The sequence below is a fragment of the Ammospiza caudacuta genome, chromosome 5 (genome assembly GCF_027887145.1).
Source record: "Ammospiza caudacuta isolate bAmmCau1 chromosome 5, bAmmCau1.pri, whole genome shotgun sequence".
NCBI classification, from domain to species: Eukaryota; Metazoa; Chordata; class Aves; order Passeriformes; family Passerellidae; genus Ammospiza; species Ammospiza caudacuta.
This window is the reverse complement of record NC_080597.1, coordinates 6,254,945-6,279,464: the sequence shown is the minus strand read 5'-3', so window position 1 is coordinate 6,279,464 and position 24,520 is coordinate 6,254,945. Positions and strand designations below refer to the sequence as shown.

The following is a 24,520-nucleotide window of genomic DNA, read 5'->3' as shown; positions in this document are numbered from 1 at the left end:
GCAGGAACACTTTCCAGCCCTCACAAATGGCCATGAAAGATGAAAACCAGCAGCCACAAAGAATAAAAAAATAAATCCCAGCATGCCTAAACAGCACCAGGTAAGCAAAAGAGCTGTGTGAGGTACACAGCTTTCTCTTGCTAACTTTTAATAAGTCTTTGAGCAATAAGCAAACTTGTGAGTCTAGAGGAGAGTTACCACAAAGGGGCAAAACAAAATCACCTTGGTACCCCTGGTTCAGCTTCTTTGATGGCAGAGGGAAAATAATGAGAAAGCTTGACATGGGATTCAACTAGCAGAGCAGGAAAGGAAATAGACAACATTGTGCCCAGTGTAAAGTGAGGTTTGGCTTTCTGTGCATAATTTTTTTTTTTTTGTTTCAGAGAGTATAATTTGAAAATATTGATTGTGTTAACTGATACCCTGTCAGATTTATTGCTCTTTGCAGCCTTTAATGAGCCCCAGTGATGTGCTCTGTTGGCCAGAATTAGTTGGTGCTTTAGCTGGCTTTGGCACAGCTGGAGCCATCCAAAGGTGTTGCCTGCTGCTGAGGCAGTTCAGCATTTCTATCTGTGGCTTTTTTGAGTCCCAAGCTGGCTTGGAATAAGTGTTATAAAAGACCCTTGCAGGCCTGGAGAATAGAATATGTGAGAGGCAGCCTGTGGCAGGGGCCATGAGGCTCCAAGTATGGCTAAGGGGGCAAGTGAAATTAATGCTATTTAACAAAAATGTTTGTATTTATTTGTGGAGATAAGGAGGGCAAGAGGGGATCATTTATCTTGGTGTGTCACAGAGTGAAACTAGCCTCAGTTGAGCCAGTATGAACAAGTAACTTGATTCTAATCAGCATGGCCATATGCCAGGTGATTTTGCCAGGCCAGTCTGCATTGATATGGCATGAAATAATAAATGTTACTATTTTTCTAACTATTTTTCATATCTTGTCTAACTAGATATGAAAAACTATTTTTCGTATCTAGTGTTTCTAATGATTTCTAAGTACAATACAAGTGAAACACAGCTTATGAGGATTAAGAACCATCCCAGCTGGAAGGCAGTTTCAGAAATGCGTTTAAGGATCCTAATGGAAACAGCACTGAACATGAGCTTGCAGTGGGACATGGAAGTTCTGCAGTGATGACAGGAGCAGAGCTGTGTTTGTAAATTAATTTGTTTAATATCACAATGACATGAGAAACTTGTTCACAACTGAGAAATATATAAAAATTGGAGACTGCACAGAAAAGAAACCCCATACAAATTGGGAAGATGCTATAAAATGTCTTGCAATGGGAAAAAAATTAATTCAGATTTAATTAGTATGAGGTATTACACCAACTTTTAAATATTGCTGGAGAATGCATACAAACCTCCCTCTAACAGGAAGCTGAATTGAGGTTAAGTTTAAATTGAAAATGAAGAAAGGGAGAACTTGATGAGAGAGTGGGAAAATTCTCCACCTCTTGAAATCTTTAAATCAAGATGCATCACCTTTTTATGCTCCAGTCAAATAGCAGTTACTGGATTTGGTACAGAAGCAGCCAAGTGGTGCAGCATCAGCCTTACTCAGAAGGCAACACTGAATAATTCAGTGATCCCCAGGGATTCCTGAGTATCTGTTTCTCTTCCTAAACTTTTGAAATGTATTGCTGTACACTGGTAAACTTGAGTCAGCTTTGCTGCTGATATAGCAGCAATTCTACTCATCCATTTCACTGCAGGTGAAGTTAGATTTAGTCAGTTTTTCAGTTTAATCAAGTAATCATTTGTTCTCTTTGTTCAAACAGATCTGTGGAATCAGGATATTGATTCCAGAAAGTGTAAATTTAAGAGATTCCAAAATCAAGGGTGTTTATAAGGACCTTGCCATGTGAAGATGACAAAAGTGCATTTCTCTTAGTACTGGATATTTATTTTTTTAGAGAAGCTGTATTTTCCCCTGCAGTGACTTCTCTGCTTTTGTGTAGCTCCCTGCCAGAGATCATTCTAAGATCTCTGCCATATATCTGTGTCTTTTATTAGTTCCCTCTCCATAAATAATCTAGCATGGCTTTAAAAGGCAATAAATTGTAGAGTTAAATAGACAGTAAAGGCAATGCATCATTCTGATTTGGTTGTGCCCTGACATCAAAAGTTTCTTTTGTTGAAGCGATTCACCTGGCTACAATGAAATCCCAAAGGTGTAAATGGTGGGTGAGCAGGATGATGCAAAATTTCATTGGGTTTATGTCCCTTGAAAAGGCTGTGGAGCTGTGCTCACACTGCTGCAGCTGCATGGCAAGGTGGATGGTGCTGAACCACCTGAGATAACTGTGTTTGGATCTTTCTCTGTTTCTCAAGATCAAGAAAGGGAAATGTTTTAAGCAGAAAATCTCAGTTCTGCACACAGCAGCCCCATGAAGCCTGAACTCCTCTGTTTTATTCATCAGTGCATTATAGGCACAAAGTGTTTGTTCAAGATATCTTGCTGCGGAGTTTGGAATTTGCTCTGTGTTTACTGAGACCACACACTCAGTGGTTCTTACAGCACTGGAATTGCAGGAGCCAGGGAGTGAGGATTCTGTTGTGGGAGCCAATGTCCTGACACTGGAGCCTTAACCAGAGAATGTCCAAAGCTGATCCTGCAGGTCCCTGCAGCCTGGGGTGAGCAGCCAAGCTTTTCAGCAGAAAGCTGAATCCAGACCTTGTGTGGCTCTGATCCAGAGGAGAGAGGGTAACACACACTCATGCCTTGGTTACATTCTCTTTACTTTGCTCTGATCTCATGCTAAATGCTTCAAAATTGTCTGGGAAAGAAAAGCTCAAGGGGAAAAATATCCTACGTTGTATTGCGAGAAAATGTTTCAACTACTCAAATATTTTTAATGCTTTGTAACATAAAATACCAGATCAATCAAAATGAAGAGCTATTTCAAAGTGAAAAGATTAAATGTTTCATTCTGCAACATTTAGATGGAAAACTTGCACAAATTTTGGTATTCTCAACACAGTTTCAAAATGATTCATTCGAGCATTTTCCAGTGGAAAGCTATTCCATATCAAGATTTTATTCTGACTAAAATTTATAGCTGGGCTCTTGTATTGCTGGAAGTAGATGTTAACAACACTTGTTCAATATTTCATCAGCAGCTCTTTCAGGACTCTGAGCTGCCTAAGGGAAAAAAATACAAACCTAAAACCCCTCCAAATTTCCTGTGAAATGTCTATATGTTGCAGTTGTCAAACTGGCAACAGCAACACCAGCGTATATTGGGAAAGATGAACCTTTTTTTTTGTTTAAAGAGAACTCTTAATTCCAAAAAATATTATAAAATCATTCCAGACTACAGGGGGAGAAGCAGATTCCCCTATGACCTGCTCTGTAATGAACCCAGATTGTCCACATGTGTAGCCCCACCTGATAATATTAACGTTTAATGGTTTACAGGTCATAATCAAAAAAGAAAAAAATGGAGACTAACTGTTGGAATAGCAGCTGCTAAGGACAATATTCATTAATTTAGATCACAACTCAACAATGTGGCTCAGAAAACTTAGTCCAACAGTTGGAAACACATTGAAAATGGTTTTAATTTTTCTTTGTTTTTCATCTTGGCAAATATATCCAGAGAAAAAAGACTGTTGGATGATTGCATAGAGACATTGAATGCATGCCACTGGTGAATAATAGCATATATAGTGGACACTGATTCCAAAAGAAATTTTAATGTGTTGAGCTATCAAATTATATTTAGGCAAAAAAACTTGGTGGTTAGCATTGTATTTTGTGGTCAAATGATGTCAGCCTCTGTGGACCAGCTGGGTCTACAGCATGAAGAATTAAGGGCTTCCTATCAAAAATACCCTGTCCCTGTGGATGGTCAGGTCACTGGAATGTTAGCAAAATCCCTGCAGTGGGTCTCAGCTTTTCCAGCCCCAGCTGGGGTCAGGGATGACTACTGCTGCAAACAGAGCATGAGTACTTTTCAAAGTGCATTTAATCCCTTGAGTACACCTAGAGATGGAGGGGGAAATGGAAAAAGCACTTCTGAGCTCAGCTGTATACTCGACAGTTAAATGAGCAAGCAGCCCCATTTGGACCAGCCTGTGTTTCTGGGCCGCTTTGCACTATCAGGAATATATTCCTGAGCTAACTGAGAAAGCGCTGCCCTGTGGAAATTACATCCCCATGTGAAAGAAATCATTGCAGCTACCTGGAAAAATGCACAGAAAGGACCTTGCTGGCAATTCTTTTCCTTTGGGAATCCAGGCTCCCATGGAAAGACCACAATGAAATCTAAAAGTAACGTCCACTACAAACGGTTTTCATTCTGTTCTCTTCTTTCTGTGCCAAAGACCCTCCCAAACCATTTCTGCTACCATGGCAGGAGGAGGGGCAGCATGCAAACCCTCCAGATGTGTTTGGAGGTTGCTGAGGAGTAAAGCAGCTGCTGCTCCCCCACCATGTCCCCCCAGGACCCCACATACCACAATCATTTTCAGAAGGAGTTTCAGTCAGCGTCCTGCTGTGTCTGGAGCCAGGAGGAGCAGAGCATTCCAGTGGGAATGTTTACTGAGTCTTGGGGATGCCCCAGCTGAAATGGTTTAACCATCTACTGCCAGCATCCCTTCATCAAGGTCAATCAGAAAAAGCTCACGTGGCTCCCTGTGGAACCCCTCATGATGGGGACATGGCTGAACGTGCCTGATTTGCCTAATGGCTGCCCCCAGGCCTGCCCCTGCTCCTGAGCTCCCTGTGCCCATGCTTCATCCTGCCTCTGCCTCCAGGCTCATCATCCATCTCAGCAATCTCCTCTTGCTCACATGGCTGCGTGCTTGCCATGTGTTCTTGGGAGCTTTGGCTTGGCACAGCAAGTTATCTTGGTTGCTGCTGTTTTTTCAGTAGTATTATTATTAGAAAGAAATTCTGCAGATACAAAAAGATTGTTCACCCCTTTATGCCACCAAGACTTGGCAAAGAGAGCCAAGTTTTTTGGGGGGGAAAAAGGCTATTGATGCAACCTAATCAAAGTTGGCGTCAAATTTCATAATTCAACCCTGCTATCAAATCAGACTCAAAAGAGTCAGGAAAACTATAAATCCCTACAGAGTACTGAAGTCAAAGTTAATCACATATTTGTTAATAACAAGTTCTTAGAAGCAATGTTGCCGTAATCAGGCTGAGATGAGTTATCACCCTGCCTTTCAGCAGCACTGTCAGAGTGCTCTGGTGAAGGCCTGGACTAATAACCAGTAGATGTGGCAGACTGACCCTTGTGAATCACCTTCTTCCTACCATAAGAGTAGCCTTATCAGCACCGATAACAAAGTGGGACTCATTGAAATCTCCTTTAGAATTAGAAAGGGAAGGTGGGTTTGGTGTTTTTTTTTTCCCCTATCTTAAGTAAGATGGAGAAATAGTTTTTATTTCATTTCCATTCACAATAAATGGAGTATGACTCCATAACAATGGAGTAAATAATAAATGGATAGTTAGGAACACCTGCATGAGCTGAAAAGCTGGATAGCTGTTAGGAACTCGAGTGAAAGAGCAAGAAAGGCTGTGTGTGTGTCAGCTTCATGTGTCTCTGGAGTGCTTTTTCCTTTGTCTCATATAAAAGCCACAGGAGGGAACTGATAATTTCAAGCTCAAGCCCTCTCAGTGGCAACAAATAGAGTCAAAGTCTGAATCTGCTTTGCACCCTCAGGAGAGAAGTCCCTTCCTCATAGAGGGGAGGTTGAGGAGTTCCAGATGTCCTCCAGGTTAGAGGCAGAGGTACTGAATGTAAATCATGTCTTTCTTTTCCACCCCTGTGCCTTTGGCTGGGATGCAAATGTCCTTGCTGTTTTACACTTCAGATATTTAGCAATGCTTCTCACACCGGGAGAAGTTTTAAATCAGCAATTTAAAAACCTGAAAGAAGAAAGGCTAATACCCATGTTATTCTTAATTAGTAAGCCAGAGCAATTGTGTGTAAGTAAATCAGAGCCTGGAGTGTGAATTTCGCAGGAGTTACGAAGTGATGATTAATCCCTAAATGAGGATTCCTCTCCTGTCCTTTAAAATCAGGGATTGTTCTCCCTCTTAAGAGAGGAGGAAAAATCTTTGTTATGTTTGCCAAATCCTGCTGGCAAATATTCTAGCTGGTGAAGACAAAAACTGTTGGGCTATTAATGCATCAAAATTAATTATGCCAGTATAACTGGTTATCTTTGGCACCAGTTCAGAGCTTGAGGGACCAGACATGGCACTGCCCTCTTTGTTACCATGGTAGAAGTTATGAAAGGAGTACAGATCTGGACTTGTATAACTCAAAGCAGTTCTGACCAGACTGTAAATTTCCAGGTTAAGAGTAATATTATTTTCTCAAAAATATTCCTCTCTCAAAAGCTGTTGTTTAGGACCCAGAAGGAACCTGACCCACTTGCAGGAAAAAAAGTTATAGTTGAGAGAGATATGATCAATGCTGTACTACAAAGGAATTTCCACAAACCACTCTGAAAAATTCACTTGATGTGCACTTACCCTGGTACAAGGTGGTAAAATAACCTGGGTATGGTGCAAGATTGGTATTTTTAGCATGAAATTCTCTGGCCATATCTTCTATGTTTGGGGCTGAATATGCAAGCAAAACAGTGAGCTGCTCGTGTGAGACTGCAGTGAACTCTCCAGCCTGGGTGGGATGGGGTGCTCTGGGTAAGATGGTATTTGTTGCTTTAGGCAGCTGCTTTTCTTGAAATTGAAGCTTGGTCAAATTGTGATCACTTTACAGGTACAGCAAGGTAAACAAATAACATCTGGGAGGTGGAAATATCTTTTTTACTTGCCAAGGATGAAAAGCACCTCTTTTGGTAATCCCATGGGTGCAAGGCAGCAGAAACTTTGTCAGAAAGTGGCAGTGAGCCTGATGCATAAAGAATATCAGCAAAATAGTCAGGTTTTGTGTCTCCTGATTACAAAGGAACTTCTCCAAACTTATCTGCAGAGCAGCAGCACATGTGAAGTGAGCTCACATCTTGCAGTGAGATCTCTGCGTGTGCCAGATGTAAGCAAGCTGTGATTTATGTGTGCAAATGCCTCCAGGAATACATGAGCTCAGGGAATTCAGCACGAGAGCTTTTGGAAACTGGAATTCTGAGTTGCTTCCCACGTTGTTTTTTCTTTTGCTTTAGAACAGGATCTGCTTCTGAAAAGATACAGAGTGAAACTTGACAAGAAGCTGAGGGATCAAAGTTCTAGCTCAGTAACAAATCGAGGTGAATGCTGGTGAGTCATCTGCTGAGCTTTGAGGGCAGATGGCTGGACAAGAAATTCCAAAACATTCTTTAAACACAACAGAAATCTCCCTAATGTCTGCCCATAACGATAGGGCTGCTCAAAAGCAGAATCTGGGAAGATGGGAGCGGCTCACTTTCTCAGATTTTAACTTCCAAACAAGCTGCTAAGACCAGTTTGTAAACTTTTAACCTAACAACAGCAGTGGCACCTCTGTCCCCTCTGTAGGGGAACTGAGTGCTGAAAGAAACAGCTGCATGTACACATGTAGAGAGGCAAAAACCCTCCAGTAATGCTGATATTGAAGGTCCTTTAAGGATTCTGACCAGGTGGCCTCCAGGTGTAGGGCAAGAAAACTGGACAGAGAAAATGGACTTGAATGCTGCAGTGACTCTTGGGGAGCTTCTCTGTATTTTAGCTCAGTGCTGGATGCTGTTTCAAGCCACAGGGAAGCCATGTGGGTATATCTGATAGTGAGTAAAGCATTACACAGCTCCTAGAGGCTGTGATACCTTGCCATCATGCTGTGTCCAACCCATATAAGCTAAGCCAGTTATGTGTCATCAATTCCAATTTTCCCTCTTCATTCTTTTGTGCTATTGTATAATACAGCTCCAAGAGGGCAGAATTATTCTCTCTTCTTCATTTGTAGCTGAATACAGCTTCTGAATTACACCAATTATTCTGCTAATCTGCTTCCTGACTTGGCCGAATTTTCTCAGAAAGTAGCTATGGTTAGCAATAAGAAAAAAGTGAAACTAGCAGCCACAGAGTATCTTCTGTTCCACTCTGAGGGCTACACCTTGTAGCTGTGAGGATCTTAAAAGTCCAGAGCAAATGCTCCTGCTGTGAGTCTTGGGCCCTCTTGCACTTTTGCTTTCCTAAGACTTTGTTCTGAGCCAATCCAGCTCAATGAGCTAAACTAAATTAAAATGAATCAATAAAAATAATAATTTTTTAAAAGTTTAAAAGAGACCACTTTTTCTAGCTTTAGTGAGCTGAATTGTCTGTGAAAGGGTTTGGCAAATTCCATCCCAAGGGCAAGGTGGGATGAGTGTGGGAGCAGGAGATAAGGAGGGAGCAAAGGGTCAGAGGCTGAAGAGGAGCAGGGCTTCCCCCTTTTGGGAGCAGCAGGCTGTTAGATCATCCCAATATCTAATCTTTCTGCTTGTTAGTCACTGCTGAGACTGGGGCTGCCTTGGCAAAACCTTGGTTGCTGTTGTTGTTACCTTTATGACACAGAGGAAACATGACTTGTTCTCATCATTTCCTTCGTGTAAGCTGTGAGTAGAAATTCCATGGTCTCTACTCCAGGCACAAACAATGACTGCTCAACTGCTTTTGCTGTCTGAGGAGAGAGCTGTGCTGGGAAATAAGAGTGATGTTGTCTCTGAAAGGGGCTACAAAGAGCGAGATGTAATCCTCATGTGAGAATATGAACTGAGAAACCCTGAGGGAAGGAACCATTTGCCATTTATCTCAATATATGTTGTGCTCTTAAGATCTCTTAGGGAAGGTCAGGGCAGCAACATTTGATGATGTGTTTGTGCCAAAAAGTCACATGCAACCCAATTCAGCCATAAAAACTGTTCCTGATGCAATAGAAGTCATATTTCACTGCAGGTTATGCCACTGTGACACCACAAGCAACATCTTCACAGTATGGCACATGAAATATGGGCTGAGATTGATGTGTGACCCAGAGAGATGCAGGATTTCAGGCTTTGTGAAAGTAGCCACACTGTGGAATGGCTCAGAGTGCAAAGTGAAAATCTGGATCCAAAACTTCTGGCACTTCACATACAGCCTACACCAATGTCTCACTTCTGGTCCATAACTTTTCGTACACTTATCTATGGTTATATACAGATTTCAAGTCCAGACTAGTCTCAGAAAACATACAGGAGCATGCCAAGAAGGAATTGAAGCAGGATACATGGAATTTCACATCAGAGTGAAGTAGCTGTGAATGAACTCAGCAAGTGCTCTGTGTATTTGCACAAAGCAATCATTGGTTACTTGATTTGTGTACAGGTGCTCCGGTTGTGTATGAGGAATGCCAGCAGTGGATTTACTGAAAACATTAAAAAATACAATACCATATCCCTGTAAGTTCACCACAAAGAATGCTGCCAAGCTTGCCTTTACGTGTTAACTCTTTCCTGTGTGCCCTCCAAAGTCTGCACACAATAAACTATTTTCCACATCTCCAAATCAGTGGCAATATCTGTGGAGCATCAGTTTTATTCACCTCTCCTCAAGAAGTTCATTCATCATTTGCAGTGAGCCTGAGATAAAAGACTCTTCATCTGTGTAAATTATTATTATTATTATTGTTGGTGTTGGGCTAGTGTTTTCAGAGGGTTTTATTGGAACCTGATGTCCTGCCAAGAGTAACACCCCGGGAATCTTTCAACAACTGTTCCTGGGTGTTCTGTAGATTACTGCTGTTTTCTCATACACTGTCCCTGGGAATTGCATTCTCAGATTAGAAAAGTGTCCATCCTCTTCCCTCTGTGAGAGGAACTGCTGTTCTGGCTCTGTATTAAGGAATTAGGATAGTGGGTTTTTTTCTGGTGACTTATTATTCAGGTTGTGTTCTGTTTTCTCATTAACCCCTTTGCAAAACAGGCTCAAAATGTAAAATAAGATTGATGTGTGAATGATCCCGTGGCATTATGCAAACACTTTGCACAGCTGAGAATGGCCAGTTAAAGGAGGAAAATTGGACCCAGACATTCAGTCAGCAACTTTCAACCCTGAAGAGACAAAGAGCCTTTAAGAGCTCACTTTAAAATGAGGAGCCATAGTGCAGCACGGCAGAATTTAAAGGGAGGCCCAAATCCCCTCAGTGACAATTGTGTTTTTCAGGGATCTCCTGAGTAGAGGTTGCTTTGAGAGACCTTTGGAAAAGGGTGTAGCAAAGGAGACCTTCCTCAGTAGGAGACTGGACTGGGGAAGCAAATACCTCAGAGCCGGAATGGGAGGGGATTAAAGCAGAATTTCTATGACAATTGATGGCCCAGATTTTGCAAGCAGTCTTGTTCTGAAAAAAACATTCACGTTCACTGAACACGTTAAGTTTTTGGAGTGGGAAAACAAAACTTTGCAGGAGCTGGAGTTTCTTATGATTCCTTTCTCACTGTACCTGGAGTTTATCCTGTAGTTTCTCCTTTCAAGATGGCCAAGGGACAGAAGAAGTGGGAACCATTGATGCAGAACAAATGCTTTGGATTTCAAGTGGGGTTAACTCAGTAAGCATTGTGTGCTGAAGCTGGATTCCTGTAAGGGGATAGCCAAGGCTGTGTCGAAATGAGCTCCTGCATGTTGGAGGAAGGATAAAAGATTTGGAGAGGAGGAAGAAAAATCCTGGGCCATGTGGGACAGACTGGGCACTGGTTTACTATGTTTGAAGGGCAGTTGTGGTGGTCCTTACTCAGCATGGGCTTGGACAAATGGCTCATATTAGTTCCCAGTTTTAGTTGCACACTGAAACATTCGCAACACCTAGCATGAAATGATTGAGGAGTTTATCCCTGCAGTTTATTCACTCCTGATCACACCCTTCCCTTCCCTTCTGGTTTCTGCCTCTCCCAGCAGAGCTCACCCCTGTTGGAGCAGCTCAGCTTTATTGTCAGTATGTTGTGCAGCAGTCTTGGGGTTTTGTGGTGCCCTTCTGTGCACTCACTACAGTCTTTTGTCTTTTTTTTTTTTTTTCCTAAAAAAAACCCCTAAACAAAACCCAGCAAAAAGAAATACCAGCTTGCCTCTTTTTTTTCTTATTCACGACTTCTCATATTCTGTCTGGGCACCCTGATACTGTTTGATTCTGCTGCTGACATGACCAGACAAAGTGGGCAAAAGAGGCTTTTTTGCACTCATTAATATGATTACCATGACCAGTGACTTTTAATATATATTTATCCCCATGAGACAGGGGATTTTATTAATATTTAGAGAAATCATTGTAGTTGTTCTTTCCAGTTTTTTACCCTGGCAATGAAATTTCTGTTTTCTTGGGCTTTTTGAAGACCTTTCACCTTGTAATCCATCCTGCATCATCTCGATGCCTCAGCTCCTGCAGCACTCGAGTACAGAATGTGAATTTCCCTGTGCTCACAGGTATCAACATGTCAGCATTGACTGTGTATGTAACGTGTGTGCCTTGGGCAAAAGGCAGACTGAGTGCTGCTCTGTAACAGATACAACATACCCACAATTTTAGGTCCGCAAATTATCATTTGCAGCCCCACCAAGAGGAGTGACAGAGCCCTATCTGTCCTTCACAACACACCAGGAGGAGAAGAGGGCCTGTAAAACCCATAGATCTTTCCTTGTAAAAGATTGTGATCAGTGAATCACAGCCTTCTCTCAGCCTGTGTGTTTGGCTGCTCCTGACACCAACTTCCCACAAGAATGGCTCTGATTTCTGCTGAATCAGCCTCACCATGACGCCCACTGAGCAGATGATAAGGAGAGAGCAGCACTTTGTGCAGGGTACAAATGTATCGTGTGCATGGAATTGTATCATCTGCATGGAATTGACTGGAGGAGTTGCTTGGCCAGATACTGCACCTCATTTCTCAGAGAGGTCAAGAGCAGGGCTGGAGACAGTGCCTTCTGATTTAGGGATAGCCACTGGGAACAGCACCTGCCAGCCTTCATATCTTCATCTCTACATACCCACAATGTGTCCCTGATTATCCCTGTATAAACTGATTTATCCATCCATGGACGTGCCTCTTTAATGTACAGGGCTCGTGGTAAAGCTCAGGGCTACTTGCTCTTGCATAACTCCTTGGAGGTTTGCTTGGCTTAACTTCATTTTTCACAAGTCATTTGATAATATGTAAAACAAAAAAATGGGAGGAACGTGAAAATGATCTTAGGCACACCAATAACAGACTGACTGGGCTCCTAGCTGAGAAACACGTTCTCAGCAGATAGGAAAACACAGGGAGGGGAACAAAGGAAGGGAAAAATTGCTTTTGGATCAGGATAAAGAGGAATGTATTGTTATCATTTGCAGCCACAGAGTGACGCATCTTTTTATTTTTTAGCCATTCTTTGCTGTTGGTCATGACAGGGACACCTTTCCCTTCCTCTGGCCAAGGGTCTGAGTCAGCTGCTCCCACAGGAGGGAAAATGTCCCTGTTTGTGCAGTGTGAGTGAGGCAAGAGGAAGCACCCTGGCCCTAAACACCTGAGTGTTAAACATCCTAAACACCAAAGTGGCCAACAGCTGAGTCCTGAGCCCATTCCCCTTCCAGAGAGGGACCTGCAAGGGAGCTGCCACTTTGGAAAAACTGGCAAAAAACTGCACACTGCAAGACTGACCCTGTTCATAACTCAGCTGTAGGCTCATGGCTGGAGGCAGTGCAGAGCTTTGGGAATGAATCAGAGGGCTCCTCAACCCCACATCACTGACCAAAAGCCAATCTAATTAGTAGCCACCAAGACCTGTTGCCATCTGCTCTTGAATTGCTTGTCTGAGCCTGGGCCTGAGTTCAATCTCTGCACAAGGATACAGATCTGCAGAGTGCCTGTTATCTCCTTCTTTTGATGGTCTCAGCAGGATAATTGGGCATTGGACAGCTCAGGGATGAAGCACACCTCTTGCTATATGCAGTAGCTCAAAGTAGGAGGACATGGGGTGCTCCATCTTCTCTGGTTTCTGGTCCCAGAGACTTCTGGGACTCTGTTTTTTGTATCTATTCCCCCAATTTGGCTTACTAGCATTCAGAGGATGTGATTTTATGGAACTTACCCTGCTGGGGCTCTCTTCTGGGGCTGTGCTCCTCTTTTTTTTCTTTCTCCATTATTTGCTCCCTCTACTTACTCAGTGAGGTTTTGGTGTGGGTTTTTTTCTTCTTTTTTTTTCTTTTATTCTGCTTCTTTGATACTGAAGTGATTCCTTCCTCTGAACATGTTAGCTTTTTTTATATTTTGGTAGGCCCATGTCTCTTCCACCTGATCTCTGTGTAGCTGCACCTGGGTGTGAGTAGTTTTGTAGTTTTCTCCCTCAAACTCCATTGCACCCCAGCTCCTCACAGGCAGGAGAAGGAGGTGAGAGGGGCTTTTATTGTACCAGAGGACTTTGCCCATCCCTCTGTGGGTCTGAACAGGCCAGCATTATTTCACAAGTGCTAAATCCACTCACAATGGCTTTAAATGGCTGAGCTGCTGAGCCAGCTGAACAGCAAACACCAGCAGAGAAACCACATTTCGTGAGCGCTTCAGATTCCTCCAGCCTGTACGTGGAGCCATTAGGAGCAGAGGAAAAGCCCTTTGACACAGCTCCCTTCGGCAACTTCTTCACAACCACGTGCCAAAAGTGGGGGCTGGCTAAGGAATTGGGCCAGAGTCAGCTCCCAAGAATCCAGCACGTGAGGATGGAGCTCAAATCTTTGGTTTGGTTAAAACAAAACAGCGGCGCAGAAAATTTTCTTGTAGTGTATGAATCCTTTGCTGGGTGTCTCCCTGATCAGTGTGGATTTCCAGTCAAGGTGTCACCATGGGTAAAAGATGAGAAAAATCCCAGGTGCCAATGTTCTGTAGGAATAATTTTTATTGTATTTGTAGCTGTTAACTGTTTGCCTTCTTTTATACAACTAAGTGAAGAAGAACCCAGATTTGTAGCTGTTGTCTTCTGATAATCATGGAATAACTAGATCTTCAGCTAACATAACCACAACTGTAACAATATAATTATGTTTCTTATAATAATAAGAAATATTCCAGAATTCAAGCCATTATTCCATTGCAGTAATATAGATGAAGGCAGTAATATAGATGTAAAGGAGCTGCTATTTCTGTCTGTGTCCAGACATATTCCTGAAACAAGTTCTTTCACAATGATCTGGGTTAGCTTAGACACTCAGCAATAGAGGTTTCCTAGCCCAGACAGTCTTGACAGAGTGATTGCTTTGAGCATTGCATTGAGGGAGCAATAATTATTGATGGTGGTGATGAGGAAGGATGAACCTCCCTGCTCCAGCTCCAGTCAGCAAAAACTGTGTGGCCACAGCCTGAAATCACACAGGGACATGCAGCAACATTTCGTCTTGAACCAGCCAGAAGGAGGTGCAAAGTTCAAGTTGAAAAGTTGCATCAAGAACTTGTATGGTCATTCTGAGTCAGAATTTCTGTTTAACGTATTTCAGTGTGTTTCACTTTGGCTTTGGGGTTTCATCCTACACCAGTGTGGTTGAGTGACTCTGGTTCCAGCAAGAAAGAGGTGCAAACACAGCTGTGTGTGCCTGAACTTTTGAAAGTGTGTCAAAATTTTGTTTGCAATGGCTGTTGAAGTTAGCATTCAGCAGGGGAAGGAGTTATGGGTGGTGTCCTATTGACAGCTTCAGTTAATGCTCTTCTTTGCACTGTGTAAAGTAACAGAGTGTTCTCTGGTGACTGAAAAAATCTCCAATGATTCCTTCAAGAATTGATGGAGATTAAGAATTTAACCTGTGAGAACAAAGATGGAGCCAAAGAATGCTGCTCTGTGGCAATTTGCCCATCCAGAGATGCTCAGGATTTCCTGTCACCTTCCACTGGTGTGCCCTTGGGTACCTCAGGGCTCATTTAACCATCTCTGCCTTGACTTAATATCTGTAAAATAGCCAGGAAAACACCTCTTGTTCCACGTGGAGATTGTGAAATTAAATTCATTGATATTCATAGCACTCTTGGAAAACTAGGGACAGAATAACTTGGTTCTCACACAAGTCCTGGGAGAGTATTTCTGTGCTGTTATTTTCTGCAAAAATAGTCCTTCAGTAAAACATAGGTTACAGAAGAATGGTTGGCCACCCTTTGGCTCTTATTAGATTGGTAGGAGCAGTTATTTTTGACACATAATCAAGGTCTATGGTGAATTTGGGCCTTCTTTTAAATCTCACAAAATAGTATTCTGCATAAGAGAGACCTCCTGCAAATATGCATAAATATTAGGGGGAAAATAAAGAAAAAAACCATGAGAGCATGAACAAGCCACAAACCAAAACATGATCTCATTTTCTTGTTCTTGTTTCTCTAAATCTGCCAACAGGATTCCCCCAGAATTTCCAGCACTCACTGAACCTTGACCCAAGCAGCTTAATGAGAAATTTCTTCCCCAAGGGTTATTTTGGATAGAAAGTTCTAAGATCCTGTGTATAATGGTTTTCACAGCTGTAATTACAGAGTCACATATCTGATTCATGTAATTTGACCAGGAATTATAGCTTGGCTAGTTCAAAGGAGTGTGTCAAGGTGTATGGTAACTGCTGATGTGCATCTTGCAGCCTCTGCACTTGGGCCCTTCCATCATTCTGGTGTCCAGTTCAAAAGTTTCTGTTCCATGTTTACATACCTGAGGCAGTCTAGATTACAGTAGTAGAGCTCACTTGTTGTATTGCCTTTCCCCAGAGACAGTTTTATAAACACTTGACTCACAGGGAAATGGCAGTGAAAATGCCCATTCACCCTTCTTGTACTTGGAGAAGCCCACACTTCTGTGTGTGCTTATTGTATGCCTGAAGTGCTGCCCATTTTTGGTTCTCAGCAGAGAAGCAGAGCAAAATAATACAGATTTTACAGAAAGAGCTGAGAGGGGGTGACTTGGACTTCCTTTTTCTGTGGTAAATGAGGGGAAAATGCTGTACCTGTGTATCAACTGGGGGCAAACAGAGAGAAGCAGGTTCATGGATCAGCTCTCAGGCACAGGATGGAATAAAAGTGAGAAGGGCAACTATTTGACAAAAGATAGAAAAATCCGATTTAGCTGTGTTTTAACAGATATTTCATTTTGCAGAGGATTCCCAGCCACAAAGATGTCTCAGTGGTTTACTGCTGGCCACACAGGAGAGCTGTGCTGCCACCACCATAACCAGGATTATGGTTACTCACTGCAGCCAAAACTCCTTGTGCACTCAAATCTGCAATGTGCACGTCTTGTATTTGTGGGGTTTACAGACAGAATAAGGAGCAATGCATCTGACTCCATGTTCTTGGAAGGCTAATTTATGATTTTGTTATTTTATTATATTATTTTATTATTTAATATTAATATGATATTATTTTATTATTATACTATATTATACTATGCTATATAATACTATCCTAAAGAATACAGAAAGGATACTTACAGAAGGCTAAAAAGAGAATAATGAAAACTTGTGACTCTTTCCAGAGTCCTGACACAGCTTGACACTGATTGGTCATTAAGTCAAAACAATCCACTTGAAACCAATGAAACAATCTCCAAACAAACGTGAGCACAACACAGGAGAAGCAAATGAGATAACAATTGTTTTCCTTTTTCTCTGAGGCTCTGCCCCTCATACTCCTCCTTTTCTTTCACTGCCCCTCATAAGGTGAAGGGTGAGGGTCCATCTCAGCCACTGCTGTAAGGATGCTCCAAGGGTTTATTTAACTCCACATGTGCCTCATTTTCCCCAGATATCTTAAAACTCAAGATAAAAATACTATTATCCCTATGTTTGGGAAGGGCCTAAGCAAATATTCACCCCAAGAGGGAAATCTGGCCATGTCCAGGTAGAGCTGGCAGGAGGAAAGTAAAGGGAAGAGGGGAAATGTCACATCTGACAACAGAACCAAGAACTAATTAGTACTGATTGCAAGAATTAGTCTCCTCCTCCTCAGCTCGTTGTGACACATTTGTCTGTGTTCTGGTGTGAGTGTTGCTGGTTTCTGGGACCAGCACAGCTAATGCTGCACACATTTTCAGGTCCTGGCAGCTGGGGAAGAAAAGCAGAGGGTCACTCTTGCTCCAGAGTCTAATAACCTGTTTGACACCTGCCTTTTGACTGACTGGAGCACAGTGAATCTCTGCCCAAGCCCTGTAAAGGATTTGCTCTCAGGGAGCAGCCTGAAATCTTGCAGTCTGGGTGGCATCCACTGGTGACAGCAATCATTGTTAGTGTTAGGGCCTTCCCTGCTTCTCCACTGGCTACACCAAAACCTGAACCTTCAGATTACTGCTCTGAAGTGAGGGGTAGGTGCCACTGAAAGGAGATTTTCTATTGTCTGTACATGGCCATGCACTCCCAGTCATGGACAGGTGTGGGATCCTCCCAGGAACCACTGCAGGACAGCAAAGCAGAACTTTATCCTGACAAAAAGTGGGCAGTTTCCTTTGAATTTATCTCTCTGAAACAGCTTTGCCGGTATTCAGATAAATGGTGTTGGAGATGGAGTGGAACCCTGGGAGTTATGTGAATGGTGTAGGTGATGAAATGTAACCCTGGGAGTGGGATCCTGCTTGAAAGGTTGGAGTAACTGAGTTAGTTTAGTTACAAACACAGTGAGATGAGCTCCTCAGCCTCTTGATGACTGGATTGCACACAATGTACAAGGATCCACAATGTCACAGAAATGGGTTTTTCTGCAGCACTTAGGTTTCTCCTTGAAAGGCTCTTTCTCAATGCAGATTTTCACTATCCAGCCCAAATTACAGAGCCCAGGTAACGCTACTGAATACATGCCCAAACCAGGAACTTGTAAGCACATCACAGCCTTGCAGCACAAGTTAAAGCCACAAAATACCAAAAACTGAAAGTCCAGCCCAGCTGTGAGCACACTCTCTGTGTGTTCAGATTTAGACTGAAAGGGGGATGTGAGAGATGGGATTTACTGTGGTAAAGGGGGACTTTCCAATTGTTTTGTGGGCATTTTGGAAAAGTCCACACTGTTAGACCTGTAGCTGGCTCTATTTGTCCAAATAATATCTATCTCTTTCTAAAGTCTGCCTGCTGTAGATCTGGTCAAAAACTGAGCACTGGAAGTAAACTATGCAATTACTTTAAATCTTTTTTTTCCCTTGCAAGTTACTTGTAAACCTGTCTTTATTTCCACAGATGTATTTTCCATTCAAGGTATTCATGAAGCAACTCCTGCCAAAAAAAATTCAGTGTAGGGCCTGTTTTCCAGAATGATTATTTTAGCTGTTTACTCTTTTTACTTTTGAAGTATGAAAGATTCCCTAAATGGTGAGGTATTACTTCTGCTTCTCATCCCAGAGGATTGTAATTTTTTTTTTTATCCAAAGAGTAAGAAACTATAAAAAGAAAGACACAACATACAATATAGAACCTCTTTTGCAGTATGAACAGGGATGACATTTCATCCAGCACAAATCCCATTTGTACAGAAGGTAACTGCAAGGAAACATAAAAATATAAATCTAATAAAACTATGGAGCCATTTAGTATCAGCTGCTGGGCTGGAAGTGGTGGAATGATGTTGTCTCAGTCATCCCCATTGAAAGTTTGGGACATTGGCTTAAATCACCAATGAAACAGGGTTGTGTTGGAATGTCAGATGATGAGCTGAGGTACAGAGCTGAACAGATTTAATGGGCCTTGTGCTGCTGAAAGAAGTGTCCTGCATGGCTCCCTCCTCCCTTCTTCCCCCTGCAAATCTCTTGGAAGGGTTGGACAAAAAGTCAGGGGGACAATAGCATAAACAAGTACAGGCAAATCAGCCAGTGTTTCTATCAAAGCCATACTTCTAATTTATAAACCTGTGTTTCCTGAAGCAAAAGGAGATTGGTGGTGGGGTCTTGTTGGATTTTTTTATTTCCATCCCAAATGTGTTTCTCAGATCCCAGCTATCTCAGGATGTACTCTGCTATACCTCACCAGGACACTGCTTTCTGCCTGGTTTCTTGTCAATGACAGGTGTTCAATAGAGGAAGGTAAAAGTTTCACTTGGAAACCACAAAAATGCATAATTCAGATTAAATAATGTCTAAGTTTTACCTTTTAATAGGTAAATTAATATTTTTAATTGAAATATTTTCATTCTTGTTTTATTTATTTTCTTAGCACTTGACTGGCTGGCATACACCAAGTAAAGCTGCACATCTTGTGGCTTTTTTCTATTTCAGCACCATTTCCTTTTTGCACCTCTCTCTACACCATTTGAGGTTTTGTTGGTCTTCCTAGAAGTCAGAATGGGAAAGCAGACTCCTTGGAAAGACACAGAACAAGGGAATTTTTGTAAGGGAGAAAGTGGATTAATGGGAGACACTTCTTGCTGTTAAAAAGCAGTCATAGGTGCCACTTCCAGAGAGCTGGTGTCTAATTTCTCTAATACGAGCTACCACTTGTAGTGTGGTCAGCAATTGTGCCAGGGCCTGTAGGGAGCTGAAAAGTTCCAATATTTATTTTTATCCTGCTATTGGCTTATGGAATTTGAAGGTACCTTTTTTAGCTTGCATAACTGTAAATATTGTTACTGGACCTCTCGACCTCTTTTCTATGTGTGCTCGCCCCAATATTTGACCTCCTAACCTGCCCCAGGAGATGGCAAATTCCACAGGCTGATGACATGCTGGATGTGGGAGTCCTGTTACAGACACTTTCAGTTTTGCTGGTTGAGCTCCTGTTCATGCTTCAGAATGAGCAAAAAATGTTGGGGACTGACCAGTTCTCCTTAGAGCCTTCTTAAATCTTGATTTCCTTCTCCTGCTGTCTCCTACATGAGGACAAAGCTCCGTTGTTTCAAATTGAGTTACCCGCCCAGCCTGTCCCTGTTGAGTAAGAAATGCTAGGAGGGAACTGTGACTGAGACACAGGACCCTCAGTCTATAAATACAAACTCCTATTTCTGTATTGTATCATAGTCAATTTCCTGATTGTTCCTGCTACTCCATCCAGGAGCTCTTTGAGGAGCAGTGAGTCAGGAGTTACAGTGTGCAGTGCACATTCCCCGAGATCTTCCCAAACCCACAGCTGGAAACTGCCAAGGAGATAGCTGCTCTGCATTCCCTGCTCAGAGCAGGGACTAAAAGGAGGATTTTTAAATGTACTTTCCACTGAAAACCACTTTTTTTTTCCTCTTCCACTGACCACTCCTCCCCTTACCTCACACTTGTCAAGTCACATCATTTACAGGACTCTCTGCTTGTCTCAGCTGTTGTCCTGAATCCTGATTCAGGACTCTGCCAACTACACCAATTTGTCATGAACAAACGATTTGGGATTTAGATCACTTCAAGAATCATCTTCAAAGGTATTTGTGAAAGTGATTTTAATATAATGCTGTAAAAATATTTGATGGCAAGTCAGTTATTATACAGCGCAATCATTTAAACAATGATTTGAAACTACCGAGGTGCAAGTAAAAGTTACCAAGAAAAAACAACAGTTCCTGAGATAAGATCAAAGGTACCAGGGCAGAAATCAAAGTTACCATACCACAGGGTTCTGTGCAGTATCAATCACTTACCAGAGATCTGCTGCTGGTAAAAGGTCTCTGCTTTGAGAGGCAGCCTGGAGGGTTGTCAAAGTGCAAGGGGAAATCATGCAGCCAGGAGAGCTCAAAGGAGGCTCACTCAGGCCTTTATTTATAGAATAAAGTGGTTGGCTTGCAGTCAAATTACATGTGATAGTAAAGGTATGCATGAGACTCCTTGTACCCACAACTTACTTTGTTCCTTGATAAATGAGTCTTGGAGAAGGCGCTCACTATTCATGTGTTAATCGCATGGCTGGTGTTCCAAGCTCATGCCTCGATGCTCACTGGGTCAACCCTGCTTCTTTGTGAGTTTTCAGACAGCAGATTGAAGCCAGAGGAGCTCTTGGTCCATTTGCAGCTTATGCTTTTGCATCTTTTGGAGTCTGAACCAAACTAGATTCGTTTGGTTAAGGGGTTTAATTTATTATAGCAGTGGGTAACACTCCCTCTCCTGGATCTGTGAATTTCCTGATCGTGAGCCTGCCAGAGTCTGTGTGCATTCACCTGTGTTTTGTGCTGCCTGCTGCCTTCCCCATGAAAGGAAACCTTAGCAGCACAGTTGTTTTTGGGGCAGTTTGTAGTGGTGCACACTCCACACCTCCCTGCTCTGGAAACAGATGGGATGTTCTCCTTAGTCGGGCAACTCAAGGAACCTTTGGCCTTCTGGACTTAATTATTTGAGTATTGTAAAGGCCAAAGATGCTGGTGTGATCACTTTTGGCTCTTCACTTGAACTCAAGGTGGCTTGAAAGAGAAAACTCTACACCAAAAATTTTGCAGTGGTCGATAAGATTTTTAATTAATTTTTTTTCCATCTATTATACCTGGACTTGAAATTCATTATAGACCTGAAATGTTCCATTCAGTGGAGTGATTTAACATACAGGGAGTTAATTTGACTTTTTATTTAGCATAATTTTCTTGTCCTCTCTTTACCATCAGTTCCTGGCTTAACGATGTCTATATTTTCCCCCTTATTGTCTAGTTGTAGGAAAGACTAACATTTATCTCCCCCTTAATAAAGTCTTAACAAAGTACATTTTCACTGTCATAGCTACCTGTGCATCTTCCTCACTAATTGTGTCTCTTATTGAGCATAGTAGCTCCCAGGTCTTCAAAAGCTGCTCTACACCCAATATCTCACTGGAGGTACATTCTGCAGGTTTGGGGAGTCTCAGTCCTTCTTTCTAGTTAAGGAACATTGTCCTGATTATTTCCAAGGGCACAAATCTTACCATTTTAGTTTCTTTGACATGGGCTAAAGAAACAAAAATTATGGCCCCAGAGTGACTTCCCCACTGCCAAGTCTAAGGATGATTAAGACCATTTCAGACATAAAAATCAGCTGCAAAGTTGGGACCCTTATACCACCTACTCAGGGCTGGAAGCTGTGCCCTAGGCAATGCTTCATGTTCTTCCCTTCACAGCTGTCTGAAGTGCAGATCTGGACTGGAACTTGTGAGGTTTGATGGGTGTTTGTGATCTGGGCTTTTGATTCCATTTCCTCTCTTTTTCCCAACCCTTGGGTAGCTGCCCTTTCTGAGAACGCGCGCTGCACACAAGAAACACCCTTCTCAAAAAACACAAACGGAGTAGGAACACTTCTACCTTCTTAAAAAACACTCAGAGCAGGAACACAGAGAACTGAAAGAGCTTCACCAAGAAGTTTTGTTTCTCTGTAAACCATACGTAGGAAACCTTGGCCTTTGCACTCCCTCTTTGTTTGCCGTATTTATTTCTTTTTCTCCTCTCCAGATTGAGAGAACTTTCTGCCAAACAGAGAAAGGCTTTGTGAGATGAGGGGCAGATCAAACTTATGCAGCTTGTAGAGTTTGTGCTGCCTCCTTCTGAGGGCTGAAGGCTAATCTCTTCCTCCCCTACCCTTCCTTCCCTAAAAAGCATCTCTTTTTAGTAATATCCCTCTTCTAACCCTCTTTTTTTTTTTGAGAAAGGCTCATAACTGCTCTTGGCAGAACACAGCAGACATCCTGCCACTGGTTTTTCTTCAAAGGGGAGCAGAGGAAAAAAGCAGAACTGAGTTTTCAAAGGAAACTCAGTGCCAAAGCTGAGGAGCAAATGATACAAGCGGTGCACGTCCCCCCCAAACCGTGGGTATCCCCGAGGCAGACTCACGTGGGGATTGGCGCTGTCCCTGTCCGAGGCCATCCCTGTGCGTGTCCCCAGCTCTGTCCCCACGGCCGAGGAGCGGAGCGCTCGCTGCTGCCGGAGCTCTGAGCCGGGCAGGGCGCAGCTGCTGGAACAGACCCGCTATTCATGTGCTCGTGTGCCGGCATCCGCCCGCCTGGCATGGCCTGGCCTGGCCTGGGGGCGACACGGGGGCTGCCAGCGGCTCCTCATTGTCAGCCAGCCCTGGAACAAGTGGCCCTCTTACACTTTCCATGGCACCCGTGTGCGTGGTGCCACCTCTGCGAGCCCAGCTGAGCCCCATGAGCTCACTCGGGCAGGGAGCTGGGGATGCTGCCAGGGTACCAAGAGGTTCCTGGCGTGGCCTGAGCAGCCACAGCCATCCCAATCTCTTCCCTCCCTCCCCAGCGCACAGCAGAACTTACAGATGAAAAACCAAAAGGCGAAAAAACAAAATCCACAAAAGTTGTGTCTGCCAGTTCACTGCAGAACTTACAGATGAAAAACCAAAAGGCGAAGAAAAATCCACCAAGTTTTGCCTGCTAGTTGCTGCTGCTGCTAAGATAGTGTTACATCTCAGAGAAAATTTATTCTTTTAACAGTCCCTTCTTCTCCTTTTTCTCCCCAGCCAAAATGCCCTTCCTTTTCCCTCCCCAACATTTTTTTTTTTTAAACTTGAATTTGATATGTCTGGTTTTAGCTGAAATGAAAACTTGCTTCTCGCTGAAGTTAAAAACAACTGTGAATGACACTGGAATGGAAATGTGTGCAGCCAGAATCAAGTCACAGTGTGGAAAAACATGTTGTTATTATTATTAGGTGGGTTCCTCAGGCAGAAATATCAGCAATAATTCTCTAGATTTTAAAGAAAGTGCTACTTTGTGCTACTTGCAAATCAGGTGGGCATGTTTGGCTTTTGAAGGAGAATTTCTGTAGTTACAGTAGCATAGAAAATTTATGGTAAGGAATATATTCTGTTTAAACAGCTCAGCCAAACGTGTGTTGTAATACTCCAGCCTGCCTAAAAGTGCTGACAAGTCTGTCAGTAGATGATCCTGTTGCATTGATGCTTCCCAGCAAAAGGCCTCATTTTGCAGTGAAAATACTAGTGCTTAGTACTGCAAGTTCATTTCAAAGTGCTGATGAATGTAACCTCTCTGCATTCCTCTTATACAGCTTTTTTTTTTTTTTTTTTTTTAATGTATGGATGTATGAGCTGAAGCAGTGAGATATGTTTAGGGACTGGGCTAGTGTTACACAGGAAAACAGGGCTGGGATACAGCTCATTTCATCCTGAGGGTTTGGCCTGAGGCTGAAAGCCCAGCAGGAACCATTAGGATGATTCTATAATCAAAAGCCACCACCAAGGTTCCTATTTTTGAATGAAAATTGAGGTCCCTGCTTCTTGTTATCACTGAAGTGATTGTTTGAGTTCTGCAGGGAAGTGCAGGTGAGGGGAAAGAGATTACTCACTGCTGCTCTCCAGCACATGTTGGCTTTTGCCTTTTTATTTTTCCATGGTATAAAGAGCATTTAACCCCAAATGCAGCCATCTGCTGCTGTTGTTGACTTGCTGGCCTGCTAGGAACCTATATGTTAACTAAAATTCTCTGTGAATATACTATTGCGCAGATGCTGGTATAGATAATTACCTGCTTTAATTTACTTTTTTTAACTGTATTCTATAAAAAGATGTTATGGTTAATCAAGTTATAAATGTATGTTGTTTATTAATAGATAATTTACCCTGGGTGGGTGCCAACAGTGTACATTAAGGCATTCCTGGGAGTTAAAAGGGCTTCATCTTGTACAGGTCCTTTGTGAACAGGCTTCCAGCAAACAGCCATGAAAGCTGGCCAAAGATTTTTTGAGTTTCTATATA

The 24,520-nt window shown here is 42.6% G+C and overlaps 1 protein-coding gene across 1 annotated transcript in view; it reads right to left on the bottom strand.

Annotated features, from left to right (window-relative positions):
* Nucleotides 1-22,809, bottom strand: part of NINJ2 (ninjurin 2) — a 42,173-nt gene extending 19,364 nt beyond the window's left edge. Inside the window, exon 1 of the mRNA XM_058805739.1 lies at nucleotides 22,627-22,809. Within this exon, the coding sequence (XP_058661722.1) occupies nucleotides 22,627-22,659 (33 nt within the window). The 5' untranslated portion in view covers nucleotides 22,660-22,809. The remainder of the gene's footprint in view (nucleotides 1-22,626) is intronic.
* Nucleotides 22,810-24,520: the final 1,711 nt, after the last annotated feature.